The 20,415-nt window shown below is 42.6% G+C and overlaps 2 protein-coding genes across 2 annotated transcripts in view; both read right to left on the bottom strand.

Annotated features, from left to right (window-relative positions):
• Positions 1–20,171, bottom strand: part of LOC309351705 (putative CENPB DNA-binding domain-containing protein 1) — a 42,331-nt gene extending 22,160 nt beyond the window's left edge. The window contains exons 1-3 of the mRNA XM_081879534.1: positions 20,136–20,171; positions 19,453–19,952; positions 18,792–19,377 (exon numbers count right to left, since the gene is read on the bottom strand). Of these exons, the coding sequence (XP_081735660.1) occupies positions 19,084–19,377; positions 19,453–19,935 (777 nt within the window). The 5' untranslated portion in view covers positions 19,936–19,952; positions 20,136–20,171 and the 3' untranslated portion in view covers positions 18,792–19,083. The remainder of the gene's footprint in view (positions 1–18,791; positions 19,378–19,452; positions 19,953–20,135) is intronic.
• On the bottom strand, positions 5,736–9,960 carry LOC309351706 (protein HP-25 homolog 2-like). Its single transcript, XM_081879535.1, has 3 exons — positions 9,790–9,960; positions 8,621–8,824; positions 5,736–6,602 (listed from the first exon to the last, which is right to left on the bottom strand). The coding sequence occupies exons 1-3, from the start codon at positions 9,830–9,832 to the stop codon at positions 6,151–6,153; spliced, it is 699 nt and encodes a 232-aa protein (XP_081735661.1). The 5' UTR covers positions 9,833–9,960; the 3' UTR covers positions 5,736–6,150.
• Positions 20,172–20,415: the final 244 nt, after the last annotated feature.

The raw sequence follows: 20,415 nt of genomic DNA, 5'->3' as shown, positions 1-20,415 counted from the left end.
GCATGAGTGTCTGTTTTGCACTCTGGATACTGTTTTGCATGAGGTTGGATGGAGTCGATGGAAAACTTGGGACCACTGAGCAGTCTGTGACCTGCGCTGGGTGGCCTGAGGTTGGGCCCTTTCTGCATCCCCCCTTGTCATTCTGAAGTTTCTGTAAAGCGGGGATGGGGAACCTAGGCCCTCCAGATGTTGTTGGACTCCAACTTCCATCAGCTTCAGCCAGTATGAACAATGCCAATGGAGACTGTTCCATTAGAGCAGGGGTGTGCAACCTGCGGCTCCGGAGCTGCATGTGGCTCTTTTACACCTTTGCCGCGGTTTCGGGGCGGATACTAGCGAGGGGAGGAGGCTCATTGTGCGCCCCGACACTCCCCACTGTGGCGGACGCTGTACTGGCTGTGATGTCGTATGGGGGCGGTGCATGCGTTAGTCACGCACCGTCCCGACGTCACCTTCCCGGTTTTGCGGCTCCCAGGTTTTTTTTCTTCGGAAACAGGTCCAAGTGGCTCTTTTTGTCTTAAAGGTTGCAGACCCCTGCATTAGAGGCACTGAGTTGTTTTAACGTGCTTGATTTATTGCATATCTTACTCATGGATATTATAATGGGCTTATTGTGTGTTTTAATTATGGCTGTATATATATTTAATGTTTGTGTCGCAGGTTTTTACACCTTGTAAACTACTTAAAAGTCTATTTTGGCAGTAAGCGGCATATTAATAAATAAGTAATAAAAGCACTGATGAGAAAATGATGAGACTAATCAGGAAAAGGGCCTTTGAGGACATAATATCCAAGGGACTCCCAAACCTGGAACCACTGGCAATTAAACTGTGTGCTAAAAAGACTACCTTAAAAGAAAACACCTCATATGTTCCTTTTAAGAAAGTTGTACTGGCGTCTATGGTTAATGATTGTTCTGGACGTTAGCAGAGGAGGTCTGCCAGGCTAGAAATCATGAGATGCTAAACTGCAGGGCCAAGAGAGCTGTTGTCCAAACAAAATAATAAATAAGATAAAATAATAGCTGCAATGATTTTTTTGCCTTAGTTCCTGTTTGGTTCCCCCACCCCCGTGCTGCCACTCTCAGGCATACTCAGCAACAATACTATAAAACCTTCAAAGTTCTCCATGTTTTTATGAATGTTATTATGTACTGTGTTGTGAAAATAAAGAGAACACGATGTGATTACATCTGTCTTGGTACTGCAGTGCCAGGGTGGAGGTCACCATTCTGAGCAGACACTTCGCAAGCTGTGAATAACGTAAGGTGGTTGGTGGCAAAAATGTGTAGTAAAAACACCCTGGAATGATGTGAGCTTGTTTGGACTTAAAAATTAGTATTGCTTTAGAGATGGGACAGAGGAACCATAGAATCACAGAATTGTAGATCTGGAAGGGACCCAAAGAGCCATCAAGTCCAAACCACCGCCCCACCCCCCGCAACGCAGGAATCTCAGCTAAAGCATCCATGACAGATGGCCATCCAACATCTGCTTAAAAACCTCCGAGGAAGGAGAGTCCACAGTCTCCCAAGGGAACCTGTGTCTTCCACCCTTCCCAATGTTCCTGGACCTCAAATCCCAACATCTCTGACCATTGGCTATGGTGACTGGGGCTTTTGGGAGTTGGAGTCCAACAACATCTGGTGAGCCACAGGTCAGCAACCTCTGAATTAGGTTAATAGAACTATGGGTTCTTGGGATAAACGCCACATTACACAGTGCATGTCGTAATGTCGCAATGTGTAGTAGTATTGGGAAGAGGTTTTTCGCATGGAGAAGTAGTGATTTGGAGGGAATGCTTAACCCTTCTCCTGCCTACTATTATTCTGCTGAATGGGATGTGAGAGAAACTTGATGGCTGGTTTTAAACGTGAACCTACCAAATCAGTACTTCCCAAAACAAGATGCAAACCAAACACAGACATCCTTCAAAATTCACAATTCTTCTCCAAATTTTGCAGTGAAGTTCTCAAGCCAAGTAACGTGTACAAAAACCACACATATTCATGGAAAAAACATACCAAAACACATTATATTAGGAAAAGTTATTTTTTAAAAAAGTGTATTAGGCAAAAGCGCACACAAAAGCGTGCATATTGCAAGAAATTTTCAGTAAAATGCTTGTGCATGTTCATGAGGGGGAGGGGGGAATCACAAACAGATGTGGAAATATAAAGAACTGAACCTAAGACTGGAAGCATGAGAAACTGTTAAACCCAAACGGACAGATCCACCCATCCCCTGGCCAAGCTGCTTTCCACCCTGTAGGATCCCAACATGTAACTGGAATCCTAAAACACTCACACCAGGTGCAATGAGAACAAAATACCATATTTTTCCGTGTATAAGATTAGGGTTTCCCCCCTTAAAAATAATATCAAAAATGTGGGGGTGTCTTAAACACGGAGGCCATCTCCCCCCATTTTCTTAAATCGGAGTCCCCCAAAATAGGGGGCGTCTTATAGACGGAAAAATATGGTAATTGGGGAAAGGATTGTGCACCACTTCACCCTGTCAGTTTTCCACACAACACGCCCTCCCCCCCCCAAAAAAAGTTGCTTTTCTCAATGAAACATTCCGTTGGAGCTTTGTGACACCTGTTTGGGTGTAATGTGTACTTTCACCCTCACCTTCCAAAGCAAAGCTGGGCCAAAGTGACACATAACTGGTGGCTTTCTCTGGCATTTCCCCCACATTTCCTTGCTCTTTCCCACAGTGAAATCACAACATGATGTTGGTCTGTTGCTATGGAAGCAGATTCTTGTCAGAGAGCCACTGCAATAAGATTGGAAAGTATTCTGTTGGGAGTAGGGTAAGGATGGGAGAGTAACAATTAGGTGAGGCTGCTGGTGGTGAGGGCAAGAAAAGGGGGAGGGCAAAACCTGAAGATTTGCTATGGGGGTACAAAAGTAGATTGACAGGTTTCATTCAAAGGAAGCAGAAACTTTCCCAGCACTCTGGTTTTTTGTTTATAACACTTGTGGATGGGAGGTTTGTCAAATCCACAAAGCACTTAAGGCTTCCTTCCTTTCATTTGTATGAAGAGCAGAGCTACGCTGGAATCCTAGCTTCTCAGTGGCTGCCTGCACATTGATGCCAGAAGCAACTTACCAAGTGACACAGAGTCACTTCGCAAGTCTTGCTCATGAGGGCTATGTGGTCCTTCAGCCTGGTTTAGGCAAGCTGCCCCTTCTTCCCACACTGTGGTTTAGTAAATGATTTGCTGCTTTGGTTTGTAAACAGCCAAAGAAATGCGTTGAAAAGCACTGCTTTTTCGGGGACATTTTATTCCCTCTCACCCCTGTTTCACAGAACCCATTCACGCATGTGCTGTAAAGAGTTTGCAGACCCTAGTTTTACACCATTCTCATAATCCCGTTCTTGCATACACAGAAAACCTGAGCAGGTTCACACATTACCACTCAGGACATGTCAAGGAGTTGAAAAGCAGGAGGCTTTTGCACTTCATATATTTATGTCATGTCTTATTTGGCCACAGACGCCTGTCTCTCGTTCATACTACTGTTGGGGATCTCATGAATCAGGCTATCTGGTTGGCCGTTAATGTAAAACAGCCTTTGCTGAAATAAGGAGCAGAATAAGGCATAAAACAGAGAGGAAGGAGCATATTTTTCTAAGTGCTCTCTGTGAATTTCCCTCACTGATAGATGAATGATAAGAACAGGGGAAGAGGGGCGGGGGACAGAGTCTTGCTTTCCATAGGGGGATGAAGTTGCTGGTGGTAGCAGGGAGATAGTGTTTAGCGTGCAGTAAATTTCTCATATTTCTAAGTCATTTGAGTGCACGTTTGCCAAGACTTTAAGATGTATGGAACCATACATCAAGTCCCGTGTAAAACTGGTGCCATTATTCTCTCATTTTTCACCGGGGCTTGTAAGCAGGTCTCATATATCTTTAGCTCCTGCTGCAGCGCAGGTTTCTTCTGCCTGTTCTCCTGCACCTTCCTGCCAATTAGATTCCAGCAGGGACATGATTTATGTAAACACTTCATCAAAGTAATCACCCCAGGAACCGGAGAAAATGGCAAGCCAGTGTCAAGCATGGGACACACATCAAAAGATGCAAAATCCACATTTTCCCCCCAGTACGATTTAGCACTAGGGGAACAGATCCATCCTAGCTTTGCATCAAAGCCACTTTTTACTTTAGTTCATGTCATTTTATTTTTCTCGGAAATGAAACCAAGGACATTCTTTTAGGTCACAGGAAATGTCACCAGCTTGTTTGGGGCATCAGTTCTGACAGTTCTGGGTTGTGTTGCTTTGTGTGCGCGTTTTCCCAGATCTTCTGTCTGATGAGATTGCTACCTTTTTGGAAATGTTTTGCCTGTCACCAAGTGGAAGGTACTAAAAAGCCCTCAAAGAAGGTTTCAAGGTGCATATTTGTGCAGTGAAATTTACACACACACACAAAAATGTGCACTGACTTTTTGAAACGGGGCATGCGGAATGATAAATAACTCCCTCCAGTTCTTTGAGGCCTTTTCTAAAACTGACGCCTAGTTCCACCACAATGTTTGCAGTGACTTTCAGAGTGTTTCCCTTTGTTCTGTTTTTATATCCATGGGTTGCATGTAGTTTTAGTGTGTTTTTGCTTTAACTGTTGTTACTTCCAGTGGTGGAAATGAAAGTGAGACAGTCTAAAACTACACATGTGGATGTATGGAGCAGAGCTGTAATAAGGCAACCTTTTCCGTTCCACTCTGTGTTTGTTGCACGCAGCACTGGTTCCATTCTGCTGAAGTTTGCCTTCCACCAAAATTACACTATTCATCTTGCTGTCCTCTGTGGTGAATTTACATAACTTTGAGGTGCTTGATTTTGCCAGGAGCTGGCAGGCCACTTGGAGTGGCTTGGCAGGCTGCATCCAGCCAGTGGGCAATGGGTTCAGCATCCCTGTGTATTGCTAGACCAGATATGGCCGGTAGGCGGAGCTTCCTGGTTTCAATGCAGCTTTATTATATATAACTTATTATGAGCAGTTATAATGAGCCAGATGCAACCATAAAGATGTCAATATAATATTATATATATATATATATATATATATATATATATATATATATATATATATATCTGTCAGTATGATTAACACCTTGCATCTGTCAAAATAATTAAGACTTAGTGGGCACGTCTATCTTGGCCCAGCCATGGAACTGTAATGGACAATGGTTGGTGTTTGTGTTTGATTTAGAAGCAGGAGAGAGTGCTTGCTTGGGATACTGAATAATCTAGGTGGAGGAGGAGTTCAAGGGAGCATGGGATGACTGTTGATAGCTGGAAGAAGGGCAGTAGATAATAACTGAATAATCTTCCTGAACATTATGTTCAGTAAATAGTGAAGTTACAGGAATGTGTTTAGGATATTAGTGCTCTTAATCCCATTCAGCCCTGACTTTGGTTTACTGTGGATTTGTATTCATTATTCTTCAGATTAATCCTCTGTCTGTTGATAACCCTGGGTACTTATCCATGAATCCATAAAGTCATCTCTGCACTTCCACTTGCACCTCCACTGTGCTGTTAGCACGGAAAGGCTGTGATTGCCCCCAATATTTATACATTGTCCAAATAAACACATTTATTCCCATCCCTGCCCATCTGCTCCTCCATTCCTCTATCCCTGACTGTCTTTTTTGTTTATATTAAAAAAAAACACCAAAACCTATTTAAAGCACTTAGTTTCCCCATATAAATATTCCGTAGCAGTCAGTTGTTTTATGACACAACCTTTAATTTTAAACAAATGATTACATGCATGCACTTATGCAGATGTGGAAACAATGTGAAGCACATCCTTTTGATTCATAAATATAGAAGCAGTAGCCTTCTAATAAACGTCATGGAAATCAATGCACACTTCATGTTCTGCTTTCATGTTTCTATGAAAATTGTAAAACAATGCTTCTGAGCCATTGGTGTGCCAGAACCCAACTGCATCCTAGGCATGTTTACTCAGATGTCCAATGAGTCCCATTTCCTAGCTTCCCATTTAGAATTCTTCCCCATCCCTAAGTGTACCTATTATAGATTAGGTGTACTTGTTGCAAATCAGAACAAACCATCTAGCCGAATGTTTGCAGGACAAATTATGACACGAGCCATTTGGATCCAGAGTACTGCATCATCTAAGAGTCATATATGAGATAGCACAAAAAATAGCTTCCTTCTGTTATCCCATCATGAGCCTTTTTTGCATCCAACCACACCCTATCTCCTTTCTCTAATTTAAGGATTGCACTTTGCGGCAGGTTTTCATACGCATCCAAGGTAATCTGATCAGATGCTTTCACCTCTGTACCATTCCTTGCCAGGATCATATGTGAATTCTGGTGTCCCTCCAGGTTGTAGGTGCAATAATATACTCCTGGGATTTGGCAGGTGAATATGCCAGATGACTCATCAAAGACTTGCTGCTCGTTGTATAGAATATTTTGAAATCCCATGGGCTGATTAGGTGCTGGATAGCTTTTGCCCACTTTTGCAGAAAATGCAGATTTTGGTGGTGCTCTTAGGCCTGGTTGACCATCAGCTGCTGGCAATCCATGAGGGCATATCAATTCTGGAGTCCCTGGCAAACCTTTTTAAAAATTGAAGAGAGAGGGGGGAAACAATTTAGCAGAAAAAGCAGTGACAAATGTCTGTCTCAAATCAAAATAGCCTGCAGCTGTTTGGGTACAGACTCTTCTAACCACTCATAGGGCCCAGGCACAAAAGCAGTGTTTGAATGACAGAGTCTTCACAGGTACTCAGCTTTGGCTGTTAAAAAAGAAGTTAGCAGTGCATTGAAGTTGTCATCCAAATACTGTAGAAATAATTTCTTTCTCAGAATCTCTAGAGCTGAGATGAGATTCCTGCTGCCCCCCAAATGTTGGACCCCCAATTGCTATCAGTCCCAGCCAGCATGTTCAGTAGTCAGGAATGATGGAGCTGTAGTTCATCAACATCTGGTCTAAACCATCTTGGCTTTGAGTCCTGGAAGACCCACTCTCTGCCTTGCAGGCCGTTTTCCACCTGACCTGGTTTTCCACCGCTTGACGTATTGTTTAAGGAGGACATTGTTGTGAAGTTGGTGTTGCTGTCATTGGTGTGGGGTTTTTTTGTTGGTTTTTTTGTGTGTGTGTGTGTCTTTATCTGTATTATAATGAGTTATGCGGAAATATTTCGATTCAACTGTGTGCTTTCTGATGTGTTTTATTTATTGTTTATGACTACTGTATTTTTCGCCCCATAGGACGCACTTTTTCCCCTCCAAAAATGAAGGGGAAATGTGTGTGCGTCCTATGGAGCGAATGCACGCTTTCGCTGAAGCCTGGAGAGCGAGAGGCATCGGTGCGCACCGACCCCTCTCGCTCTCCAGGCTTCAGGAAGCTATCCGCAAGCCTTGCAAGCCCGGCGGAGGGCTCCCCGTGCTTCGGGCAGGTGTGTGCAAGGCTTGGGGCAGCAGCCGCGGCTGGGGGGGGGATAATTTTTTTATTCATTTTCCCCCCAAAAAAACACCCGAGGTGCGTCCTATGGGCCGGTGCGCCCTATAGGACGAAAAATACGGTACTTTTGCTATGTTTGTAATGGCTTGTAATGAGCATGGCTTTAAATGTGGGAAGATAGCATACAGATAAAATGATGTATATAGGATTAAATGGCATTAGGTATTGCAACACTCATGCCTGATTTTTCCTCTACCAATGCACTGGAGTGAGGGGTGATTTTACAGAGGAAAAGTAGTGGGAGAATAGAGAAGGGAGAAGAAGTTGTTTGGATATTCACATTTATCCATCTCCTGCTGTTGTGGCACCAAGATGTTGCCAAAGGTTGTGATTTCCTGGTTTGGAATTCAAATTTGTTCAGCTTGCAATGCTTAGTTGTATTATGAATCTAGCAACATTTCCCCACAAAGGTCTTGGCCAGCTGGGAAGGTAAAACAGGGTTCTGCACCCGCATGGCCTTAGCAACAGAGCAGGTACCCCAAACCAGCTGCTCTGTAGGCTCATGCACAGAATACCTTCAGTGTCAACCACACTTACTCTCCCTGAAATTCCCAGTGCAAAATGTTAATGCCGTAAGCTGTTTTGAGCATTATTGATGAAGTGTTTCTATCTGCAATCCAGGATTAAACCCAGCACCTGCTTTGTTTATTTGGTAAACATAACCAAGAACTTGATTTCTGTTGCTTGGTTTCTGAAGTGTTCTGTCTTCCATGCAAAGTGTAGTATCATGGGCTGTCCCTTGAGCCCGCTATATGACATCGCAAGGGATCATTGCCTTAGGAGAGCAAGAAAAATTCTCAGGGATGATTCACACCCCAGGCAGCACCTCGTTAATCTTCTACCCTCGAGCAGGAGATATAGAAGTATAATCAGTCGTACCAACAGGCTAAAAAACCGTTTCTATCCGTGGGTTGAATGGAAAATAATATAGTGCAACTGACTTTCGGGGTTGGTGTGTTGTGCGACAAGCACACAGAGTGCAATGAGATTGAGTGTTTGGGGGGGGAGGCTCGGTTAATTTCATTGTACACAGGTTGTACATTGACAATAAAGGTATTAGTAGAAGTAATAGTAGTAAAAAATTTGCTGAGAATTAAGCTAGAGATCATACCTGGTTCCCCCTGTGGTCCAGGAGCACCTATAGGACCAGGTGGACCACGAGGACCAGTGAAACCAGGAACACCACGAGGACCAGGTGGACCAGGTGGACCAGGTAGACCAGGTAGACCAGGTGGACCAGGTGGACCAGGAATACCAGAAGAATCTGCTTGAACTCCTCCAGCTCTGGCCAAAACTATGGTCAAAATCCAGACACCTGAAGCAAAAGATAAAAGAAATAAACTACCTTAGCATTTTGATATTGTAGATAGCTAAAGAGATAGCCACATAGGCAGTCACATTTGGACTACATGTGTTTAATTTCTACTTGATTACATTACTCATGAAAGTGGGCAGAAAGATTGATAAAATCTTTTTTAGAGTCAATTCTACTATAGCAAAGGCGAATAAAGGCTAGGTGACTGTTTAGTATGTCTGAACTCTGTAGCTCTCAGAGATAGAATATTACAAACTAATTTTAAAAGAAGGCTTTGCATTGAGGAGAATAATATAATTATCTTGAGAGAGGTCTCAGGGAGGCTGCTAAAAAAAAAAAAGACAGAATTATAAATTTCTCCCTATTGGGGAAGGGCTGTGAAGGAGGTCTCCAAGGAGCATGCAGCAGGAGGCAATACATTCCTCAGAGGACAGATTGGCTGCCCCTGTAGATCCTGACACTTGAAGCAGTCACCTTATCCAGCAGCAAACACCCATCTCAATAGTCAAGCCTTAACAGTAATGTTCAGGAGGCTCAGAAAACAAAAGTGAGCTTAGCTGCCTCTTCTGCAAAGGATCGTGCATGAGGAGAATGGGATAACCTGTAGCACATTTCAGAACCTGGAAGCATTTTAAGTGGGGCATCCTTAGATGATCTTAAAATTGGTTGGGCCAAGGTTGCGAGCCTCTTGCCCTCCAGATGTTACTGGACTACAGCTTTCATGAGGTGACTGGCCAAGCTGGCTGAGAGCTGACAGAGACGGAGTTCAACATCTGGGGTGTCTGGATGTAAGGGCAAACGTGACACAAGAGCATTCTTAGTGTGCCCTGGCCCCAAGCTTTGTGTGTTCCCAGTATTGCTCTTACAAGCCCTGGTTGAAATGCCAGCTAATCAGCACCACTTTGCATGCTTGTCATGGTTTTGGGAAGAGAATTAAACCTATTATCAGAAATGAAAAAACCTACCTGGACAAAGGAAGCTGCAGGGTCTTGATGTTCCCAGCATCATCTTGATGTTTTTGGGGTTCTTTAACTGATCTCAGTTCGTCTCTCAATTCCTCCTTAGGACCCTCTGAGGTTTAAGTGTGTTTGAACAGCTTTGTCACATTTATAGCTCTTTAATGGGTGGCTGCAGTTTTTGTATCCAGGAAGGAATTTCCCAACATTTCTACTTCTCTAATATTTACTCTTTGTGTAAAAGACCTGAGCTCCATTCTCCTCTGCTCCCGAAAGAGCAGGGGCTGGGGTGGGGACGATCACCTCAGCCTATTTCAACATCAGTTGCCTGCAAATGACACTTCAGATAGTGGAACAGATGAGGCCGTTGAGTTATTGAAAGCTGAACTTTTACATAGTAAATAAATACGGTATGTTTATTTAATTTCTTCTGTGGAAAAATCTTCCATATGGTCATGCCAGAGTGTCAGAATAAAGTTGAAGGTCAGGGAGGAAAGTAAGTCTTGCCAAGTTTCTATCCAAGCAAATTCCCTTCTCTTTACCCACTATATGCAAACATTACATTTCAACACAGAGATGGACTTGGTAGCCTTTGTGATTACATTTCTCTATCTTTTTTCAAACAACAGGAAATTCAAAATAAATCATCCTTTGGATTTTTTTTAGTTACATCACAGCAGAACATAGACAGCTGTCAGGTAATGTAGAACCGTAGGAACATAGGAAGTTGTCTTCTACTGAGTATGGATAGGAATGACATGTAAAACATTTTGGGATGCTGAGGGTTTTCTTCTGTATAAAAAAATTAAAACAATGTCACTTATAAAAATCATTCAAAAATCAGCAGATAACCGCCAAGCAGTGGAAAAAGTAATGTCGGAAGTGGCAGAAGGTGGTTCTTCCAGGGCTCTGGTCTCAAACTATGGGCAACATCCTCAACATTGCCTTCAGAGGCATTGAAAGAAAATCCAGGTGTCTTGTACTGGTTTTGAACTATCATGCCATTTCTTTCTTTCTTTCTTTCTTTCTTTCTTTCTTTCTTTCTTTCTTTCTTTCTTTCTTTTTAAATAGTAAATTGTATTAGTATTTTCCACACAACAACAACAACAACAACAAATGAAAAATAACAATACACAAAAACAAGCATATAAAAAACAAATCCAAATCTTACAAATTAATAATATAAACACTAAAAAGGAAAACAAACATTGATTTCCAGCACCTCCTTTACCTCTCATTGTATCTTCCTGTTTTCCTGATAATCTCTATCCTAACATCTAGATATAAATCCCTCTTTCTTATCCTTTCACTTCACAAGGTTATTCCAGACTCAGTCAGATTTCTGTCCTCGAACCTTGGCTTTTAAGATATTCATTTAGGCACTTCCATTCCTTTTTCACTTCACTTTTTGGTTTTTGTCTTATTATATCTGTCAATTTGGCTAATTCTAAATATTCTGAAAGCTTACATAACCATTCTCCCCTAGTGGGTAACTGATTCCCTTTCCAATACTTTGCCACTAGGATTCTTGCTGCAGATGTCGCGTATAAGAAAAATTTACTTTTGTCTTTTGGAATATCACCATTTAAAATTCCTAAAAGGAATGCCTCTGGCATTTTACTATATGATATTCTCAGTATTTTCTTTATTTCTTCATGGATCATGCTCCAAAATTTCCCAATTTAGGGGCATGTCCACCACATATGGACAGTTCCTTTTTGTTTCTTACATCTCCAGCACTTATTATTATATGTTTTTGTAATGGGATAAGGGGGCTGCTTGTGCGTAAGCGTTTAAGCCCTCAAAGCTTCGCAATCAGCTTCTAAACTCTCCCAGTCCACGGAGCCATGGGTGCATGGCCCCCTCAATCGCTGGCAGAATCCGTCAGTGGGCGCTTCCGGAATTTACGCCAACATAAGAGTTCCTTGACGGAAACTCTCCTTCTGGATTCTCTACGTGACAGTTTCCTGCGCGGAGTAGGCGTCCCCAGCGGAGGTCCTGAGCCCTCCCCACTGTTCTCACTGGAAGCGTCTTGGAGCCGTTCCTCCGACTGAGTTTCTGCAGGAACTCTCCCTCTCCCCCTGCTGGTTCCTTCCTCAGCATCCGAGGGTCTCCTAGCCTCCTTGAGCCCTTCCACCACCTGCCTCTCAGATGGCAGTTCCCTGACAGTTTTATTCATTTTTGCCAGCCTTTCTGGCACCAGGTATCACCTATGATGCATTTTCATGTAGTTCTCTCTTATTAGGTAACATGTTGTGAAATTTATATTTTTTTATCCATAGTTTTTCCCATTCATTATATTCAATTGAATGGCCCAGATCTTGTTCCCATTTTTTAATAGTGTCACCTTTTTCCTCCTTTTCTATTTTCCCATTTTGTAACAATTTATATATTTTTTGAGAGAGTCTGTTGGTTGTTATATAAGATTTCCTTCTCCCATACCGATATTTTTTTATCAAACCCCTTAAGTTTATTATCCTTCTCAAATATTGTTTTTAATTGGAAATATTCTAACCAATTCACCCCCCCTCTCTTTTAATTCTTCAAACTTCTGTACTGTCGGGCAATCCTTTATCTCTTTTACGAGTTCCCTATATGTTAGCCAACTGTCTTTCATATTATTCTATGCATGGCTGATGACTCTATAGGCAATAGCCACTAGGGAGTTTTGGCTGTTACTGTTGTTTTATTTCTTTCCCAAACTTCAAATAGGGCCTTTCTCACCAAATTATTAGTAAATCCTCTATGTGCTTTTATTTTATCATGGCCCAGGTAGCCATGCCACTCGAAAACTTTGTCCTAGCCCTCCAGGTCTAGGATTTCCGTATCTGTCAGTAACATCCAATCTTTCAGCCACATCATGCATGCAGCCTCAAAATACAGCTTGTGGTCCGGGACCGCGAACCTGCCCCTTTCTCTGGGCTCCATCAATACTTTGAACCTTACTCTTGGCTTCTTACCCTACCAGATAAAATTAGAAAGATCCCTTTGCCAGCCTTTAAAACATTTTGTCCCAATAATTATTAGGATCATCTAGAAAAGAAAGAGCATTTTTGGGAGAATTGACATTTTTATCAAGGATACCCTACCCCATAAAGATAAGTTCAATTTATTCCATTTATTTAAATATCCTTTTATTTCCTTCCACTTCTTCACATAATTATCCTTGTACAAATTGGTATTTTTATTTGTAATCCAGATCCCTAAATAGCTTTCGTGGTGATTTTAAGGCCTGTTACTGTCCAATTCTTCCTGTTCCTTTACCCCCATATTTTTCTTTAATAATTTAGATTTTTCTTTATTTAACTTGAAGCCTGATGCTCCGCCGTACTCAGTCAATTTCTTTAAGGCTTCTTGTACACTTTCTTCTGGATTTTCTGTAGTAATAATTACATTGTCCGAAAATGCTTTAACTTTATATTGTCTATTACCTAGACTAATCCCCTTAATTTTTGGGTCCTTTCTTATTGCTATTAGGAGTGTTTCCAGCGTCACAATGAACAAAAGTGGGGATAGAGGACATCCTTGTCTGGTGCCTCTTTCAAAGAGCAGGAGCTGGGGTGGGGACGATCACCTCAGCCTATTTCAACATCAGTTTCCTGCAAATGACACTTCAGATAGTGGAGCAGATGAGGCCGTTGAGTTATTGAAAGTTGAACTTTTACATAGTAAATAAATACGGCATGTTTATTTAATTTCTTCTGTGGAAAAATCTTCCAGATGGTCATGCCAGAGTGTCAGAATAAAGTTGAAGGTCAGGGAAGAAAGTAAACAAGTCTTGCACTGGTTTTGAACTATCGTGTCATTTCTATAGAATTAAACCCATTCTCAGAAAGAAAAACTAACCTGGATGAAAGAAGCTGTGAGACTGGCATGTTCCCAGCATCATCTCATGTGCGGCCACAGAGTTAGCCTACGGTAAATCACACAGATCAAAGTTGGAATTAACCCTTTATTGGCAAAAAAAACCCCACTATCTTTGCAGACTTGGCAGAGTTCCAGGTCTAATGGAGCACAGAAGCTCACTCCCTGTAGGTCTTACTCCATGAAATCAGTTGCAGAGACTAAAGGTCCCTGTCTCCTCACAGCCATCTATGTCTGCTCCTCTTCATGGCTTTTTCTAAACAATCGGAGACTGCACCTGTGTACCTCTCTTTGCTCCTCCTGTTTCATACTTCTTTTGGCTCTAGGTTTCAGTAGGGAAGGGAGCTTTTTGCAGTTGGAAGGGGAGACACCCAGGACTCTTCACCAGCTTGACTCATCTCTGCTCTTGGCCTCCCTCCTGTTTCAGCTTCTGCCTCTGATTCCGGACTTCTCTCTGCCACAGACTCTCCCAGCTCACTAAGTCCTGTTACCTCATCAACTTCTGACACCTCCTCTTCCCCGTCTTCTCCTTCTCCCTGTGACCACTCATTGTCATCCCACCACCAATCCCTGGGCTTTGAGCCTTCTTCCCTTGGGGGTTCCCCAGCTGGTTCCTCCCACCATTCCTCTGCTTCCAACCAGTTCATGACATGTGCTTGGAAGTGATCTATCACTGGAATCTGTGTTCTTCCCTCAATTCCTCTGAACAGGATCTTTTTTTTTTTTTTTAATAATATTTATTAAGAGTTTCCAATTATAACAATATAAAAAAAACAAAACATCCAAATTTAAGATCTTATTTTCCGTAACATCTTTCCAGGACTTCCCCTCCCCTCCCCCTCTTATATTCCAATTCTTACAAATAAATTCAGCAATTTATTATCCCAAATTTTAACCTTATTATCATTAACCCAATTTAAAAATATTTTCCCATCTCCTAAGATCGACCTATTCCCTTCCGCGCGTTCCCCCCTTTAATATACATAATAGATTAAAATATAATAAAATAAAATATGGTTTTACAGCCTTTGGATTCCAAATTTCCCTCCCTCTTTTCCTGGTTGCGTTCCCCATATTGATCAACATCTGATGTCTTCCTGGAGCTCCCACATTTATTTAAACCATAGTCCTTTACCAGTCTTCTTTAATTTTAAATGTCCAATCTTGGAAGGAGTCTATCTCAAAAAGGCCCATTTTTTCCATCCAGATTTTTATATACTTGGGAGTAAAAACTCCAATTTTATTTCTTAAACCTTTCAAATCTGGATGTCCCAAATGTTCCCACTTCCAACTTTGTTCCTCTGAACAGGATCAAGTGTGGTCAACTGGCTTTGTCACTTAAATGCTTCCATATATCCCTTTGCCTACTTTAAAAAAATCAGTAATCATATTATCCACAAATCAAATACCCAACATTCCCAGCATTTCTCGCCTCTAATATTTATTTCATGCTGCCCAAAAGTACATGGATTCCAACCGCCATTGCCAAAAGACAAATCAACATTGTCCCAGAAACTAAGCTTGACTTATCCTAGGTCTGAACTTTGTACATCTCAATTTATTGCAATTAGAACATTTTCATAAGGGGCAAATGCAACATGTTTGCTTGATTGACACTGAAAAGTAGGGCAGATGGTCATAGCAGGCTGTGAGAATACTATAGTTGATCTTGGAAGAAAAACAAATTAGAGCTTGCCTGGTTAAATAAGCCCTTCCAACTCCACTTTACATATTTTATGTAAACATTTCAGACATGGAAGTCACCAGTCTAACTTCCCCAGCATGGACATCTGCAGAAGAAGCCCTGCCCATTGTCCCACCAACAAATAGAGTTAGTAGCACAGTGACATGGAGCAGGACCTTCCCTGTTATGGCACCCCATATGTGGAATTCCCTCCCCAGAGATTCAGTTGTCCTCTGAATTGATTAATTCTAGGCATTAGCTCACAACATACCTGTTCTCTCTGGCCTTAGGGTACTGGTTGAAAGGGTTTTTGAACTTGCTGGTGGACTGTGATTTTTAACTCTTGCTCTGTGGATGTTTCCATCCTTTATCTGGTTTATATTGTGGTTTATATTGTGGTATAGCTTTTGCATGGATTTATGCATGTTATAGCCTGTCATGTACTGCCCTGGGAACTTTTGGGCTGAAAGGCAGCAGAATATCAGTCCAATAAATAGCGATGAAGAATAACTTCATGGCTGCAATCCTATATCCCCACTTTATTGGAAGCAAACTCCTTTATTTATTTATTGTATTGCACTTGCAGACTGCCTTTCTGCCAAGGCACACACAGTGGTTTACAATTTTGAAAAGAAAAGAAAATGCTATAAAGTTGGTCCTGCAGGTGGAAGGAGGACAGACTGACTGGACCAAGCCCTGATTTTGTTGCTTGCCTGCTTACCTGCCTCTCTCCTTCTCACCAGTGGAGGTTGGTGCTCATTAGAACTGGTAGGAAGGAAGGAAAGGAGGGAGGCCAACAGTTAGGCTGAGCCTAGCAAATGGCTGGTAGAGCTAGGAGTGCTGCTGTTTTGGAGGAAATGTCATGCTCCCTTAAATTTTACCTTCCACTTCAACATTCTGCCCCACATAACCTCCACTATCCTTGCCCCAGCAGTAGAATTAAACCCATTGTTCAATTATTAACAATAATTCTGAAAATAGAAAACCTAACCCAGCCAAAAGAACTTGTTAGATATTTTGCATTGTCTCGAGTGCTTGGATGTGATCTGCCTCTTGAAATCTCTCTTTTTCCCCAGCTGCTGTATGATTGAATGACTTGTTTCCTTTAAACTTTTACATAGTCCCTCATGCTTACATCATTGGTGGTCTAAGATTTCCTATCAGGCTTGCTCAATTTTTACTAAGGGTGCTGCCAGCACTGTGCAGGGCAGGGTGGGGCAGTATACTTGCCCCGGGCCTCAGAGGGCTAAGTTGGCTGGAGAGAAGCACCAGGGTCTTCCCAGCCAACCAAGGATTTAATGGGCCTACCCCAAGCTCAGACAAGCTCTGCATGGGCCTGGGTGCTGCTCTAAAATACCTGTGCTCCAACCCTCCCTCTCCCCACAACCCTGATTAAATAATAATAATCATCATCATCATCTTACCCTAGTGAAAATTCTGGTAGTGGACCGATAGTTTAACCTTGTAAAGTAACTCCTTAAACTTTGAATAGTGAACAAATGCAATGTATTCATTTAATTAAGCCAGAAGAGTCAGACAGGAGAAAATGGGAAAATGTAACAGTATAGCTGCATTGCGGAAAGAAACGTGTTAGACCAGCCACAGTTTCCTCTTTACATTTGATATATTCATATTTCAACAGACAAGCCATACTGGTGGCCTGATTATTTGCAGTTCTCTTCCGTTTCTTTTAAGCAGGAGATCTATCCACATATGAAATCCTTTCTGTTTTGGTGCTGCAGGATGGAGTGGTGTAGAAATCCTGAACCATTATTGATTCAGTTATGTGCAATAGGTACAGAATCAGCATTCCTCTGAATGGCAGCTGCTGAAGGCCATGCACTCTATCTGGGTGCCCTGGGTCACAGGGTCATTAGCCCAATATTTTTTGCTGCCTGAGCCAGAGCAGCAAACAATTCCTCCCCCCAAGGATACATCAAATTGGCTTCAAAGAAACATTTTAGATGAGGGCAGCCAGTAAAACAAACACAAGCCACATGATGATGCCTGTTCTTCCCATAGGGCTGAATATATGCCCTTCTACCACCACCAAATTCCAAAGAACTTGGGTGGAGCCAGAAATATTTTTTTGCTGTAAGGCACAGCATGTCCTCTGGACTTGCAAATACTTTGTTTGCAAAGCTCAAGTCAATTCAGGTTTAAAAGCAGCTCTGTCAAATTCACTTTCTGAAACCATATGAGAGCCAAAACATAGCCCCCCTTCCGAACTCTAACTCATCCCAATTTTTGTGATGCAGTTCTCTAGGCAAACAATGTTCACAAAAATTCATATTTTAAGTGAAAGTGTGCATAAAATAAATTTATTAATGAAAATAGCATTTAAATGTGCTATATTAGGAGAATGGGACGTGGGTGGCGCTGTGGGTTAAACCACTGTGCCGCTTGGGCTTGCTGATCAAAAGGTCAGCGGCTCTAATCCCAGCAATGGGGTGAGCTCCCGTTGCTCGGTCCCTGCTCCTGCCAACCTACCAGTTGGAAAGCACATCAAAGTGCAGGTAGATAAATAGGTACCACTCTGGCGGGAAGGTAAACGGGGTTTCTGTGCACTGCTCTGGTTTTGCCAGAAGCGGCTTAGTCATGCTGGCCACGTGACCTGGAAAAACTGTCTGCGGAAGTGGACAAATGCCAGCTCCCTTGGCCTGTAAAGCAAGATGAGCGCTGCAACCCCAGAGTCATTTGTGACTGAACTTAATTGTCAGGGGTCCTTTTCCCTTTTATATTAGGAGAAACTGCTTACAAAAATGTGCATATTAGTCAAAGCATTCAAAAATATTGTTGCACGCCACCCCAAACTCTGAACAGTGAAGGTTTCCAGGGGTTCCAGGCACTTACCCAGGGTTCATGCTGGCACATTGAAGACTGTGGTGTCTTTGAGATATATGGTTTATTTACACACATATATACAACCTGAGCCTATAATGAAGGGGTTCACAGCAGTAGCACCCCAAGAGGGTCCTGTTTCACCCATAGCCACAGCCTTGGATGTGAGCAGAAATCAAGCATCTCTCACTCTGGTTTACCAACCTGCTTCTTTGTTCCTAGCTCAGATCACTCAACTCGTAACTCTGGCCTTTCTCTTACTAAAATGCTGAAGAATTTTCATGTGAGTTAAAAAATAAATAAATCAGAAATTGCTGCAGAAATGTGTGGAACTGAATTTAAGGTGAGAAACTGACAGATCCTTCTATCTCTATTTGTTCCCTTAAACTGCCACTAGATGTCAGCCCAGGATATGCTAAAATAGAGACAGATTTTTTTTTCACGAATTGACTGGTATGTAAAACAGAGACAGGTAGAATGATACATGAGGTGTTCACAAGTTACATTCAATGACTGTACAATCTGTGTACCTGTGCACACAAATAGCTGAACTGCATACTAATATGTGTAATGCTCAATTAGTGTATAGTTCATATGGATACAACAGCTGAGCCAAGCATACAGTGGTGCCCCACAAGACGAAATTAATTCGTTCCGCAATTTTTGTCGTCTAGCGAATTTTTCGTCTTGCGAAGCACGAAATCCCATAGGAATGCATTGAAAATCAATTAATGCGTTCCTATGGTCAAAAAAAGTCCAAACAAAGCCAAATTTGGTACAACAACAGTTTATTAACTGCTCTTTAAAGTCACACATACTGTAAAGAGCAGTTCAAAAATTGAAGGGAAAATAAATTAACTTTATAAACATGACAGAAAAACATTTAAAAATCAACAAAGTGTACAGTACATTTTCTAAGACTCTGGGGGACCACTCGAAGAAGGCTCCTCTTCCACTCTTTGCTTCTTGGTCAAGAACCTGTCCATAGTCTGCTGCTTTATCCGCCTTTTCAGCAGCTCCCTGAAAGACGACATGACCCTCGTATCATAAAAGTTCCCAGCGTCATGTGCCACGTGCTTCTCATGGTGGTGTAGATCTGCAAAAGTCTGCACCTCCTTCCACTTCTGGCAAATGTCCCTCAGTCTTTCGGAGGACAGCCGTTCCTCAGTTGCTTCCTCCTCTTCCAGTGAGGCCTGCTCCTGCGCAGCCTCTGCCTGCAGAACGTAGCCCTCCGTCGTCACAACCTCCAGGAACTCCGCTGCAAAGTCTTCAGCCGCAGGAACATCAGAACTGGCAGCCTCTCCATGCCTGACCACACTGTGGATGCCAGATCTTGTCTTGAACCGGTCAAACCAACCTCTGCTAGCCTTGAAGACTTCTGGCTCGGCTGAGGTTCCTGGCTGTTCCCGGATGAGGTCAGCGTGCAAGGCCTTGGCCTTCTCACAAATGACGGCCTCAGACACTGTGTCCCCTGCACGCTGCTTCTCTTCTATCCAGATGAGCAGCAACTTCTCGACCTCCTCCAGGACAGCTGGGCGGTTCTTCACGATCCTGGTGACTCCCTTGGCTGCATCAGTCACCAGGATCTTCTCCCTCATCTTCAGGATGGTCCCGATGGTCGATGGGTTCCTGCCGTACTCCCTGGCGATGTCCGTCACACGCATTCCGCCGTCGTGCTTCCAGATGATCTCCTTCTTCATTTCCAGCGTCACCTTCTCCTTCTTCCTCTCGCCGGCCACCGCAGCAGCAGTCTTCTTGGGTCCCATGGCAGCACAGCTCCTACCTTCGTAAACTCAGAAACAGAAAAAAAAATCAGTGATGTGCTTCAAACCCAAAAAATACAAAAGCAGCCAGCCATCCACCACACAGAAATTAAAACCCAGAACCAAGGCCTTGAATCCCAAGCACCCCAACCCCAAATCCAAAATCCAAAACCCCCCAAAAAAGTTTTAAAAGTTTAGCTTACCAAATGGATGAAAGAGAAGTTCTGGAAAAGCTTCAACAATCAACCACCGACGTCCTCAGAAACCTCAAATGGCTGCAAAATAAGTTTAGGAAAAGCTTCAAAAATCACCAATGTCTTCAAAAACCTCAACTGCTCCCACAGACACGCACCAACCCACCCACAACACAGAAATTGCAAAGCCCTCCCCAACTGCTCCCCCAGCCCCTCCCCAACTGCTGCAAACCCCTCCCCAACTGCTTCCCCACCCAGACAAAAAAAAATTTCAAAAAATAACAACATG

The sequence above is a fragment of the Podarcis erhardii genome, assembly GCF_964252035.2.
Source record: "Podarcis erhardii genome assembly, chromosome: 10".
In the NCBI taxonomy this organism is placed as follows: domain Eukaryota; kingdom Metazoa; phylum Chordata; class Lepidosauria; order Squamata; family Lacertidae; genus Podarcis; species Podarcis erhardii.
The sequence above is the reverse complement of the archived record's forward strand: the minus strand, read 5'-3'. Positions and strand labels throughout refer to the sequence as shown.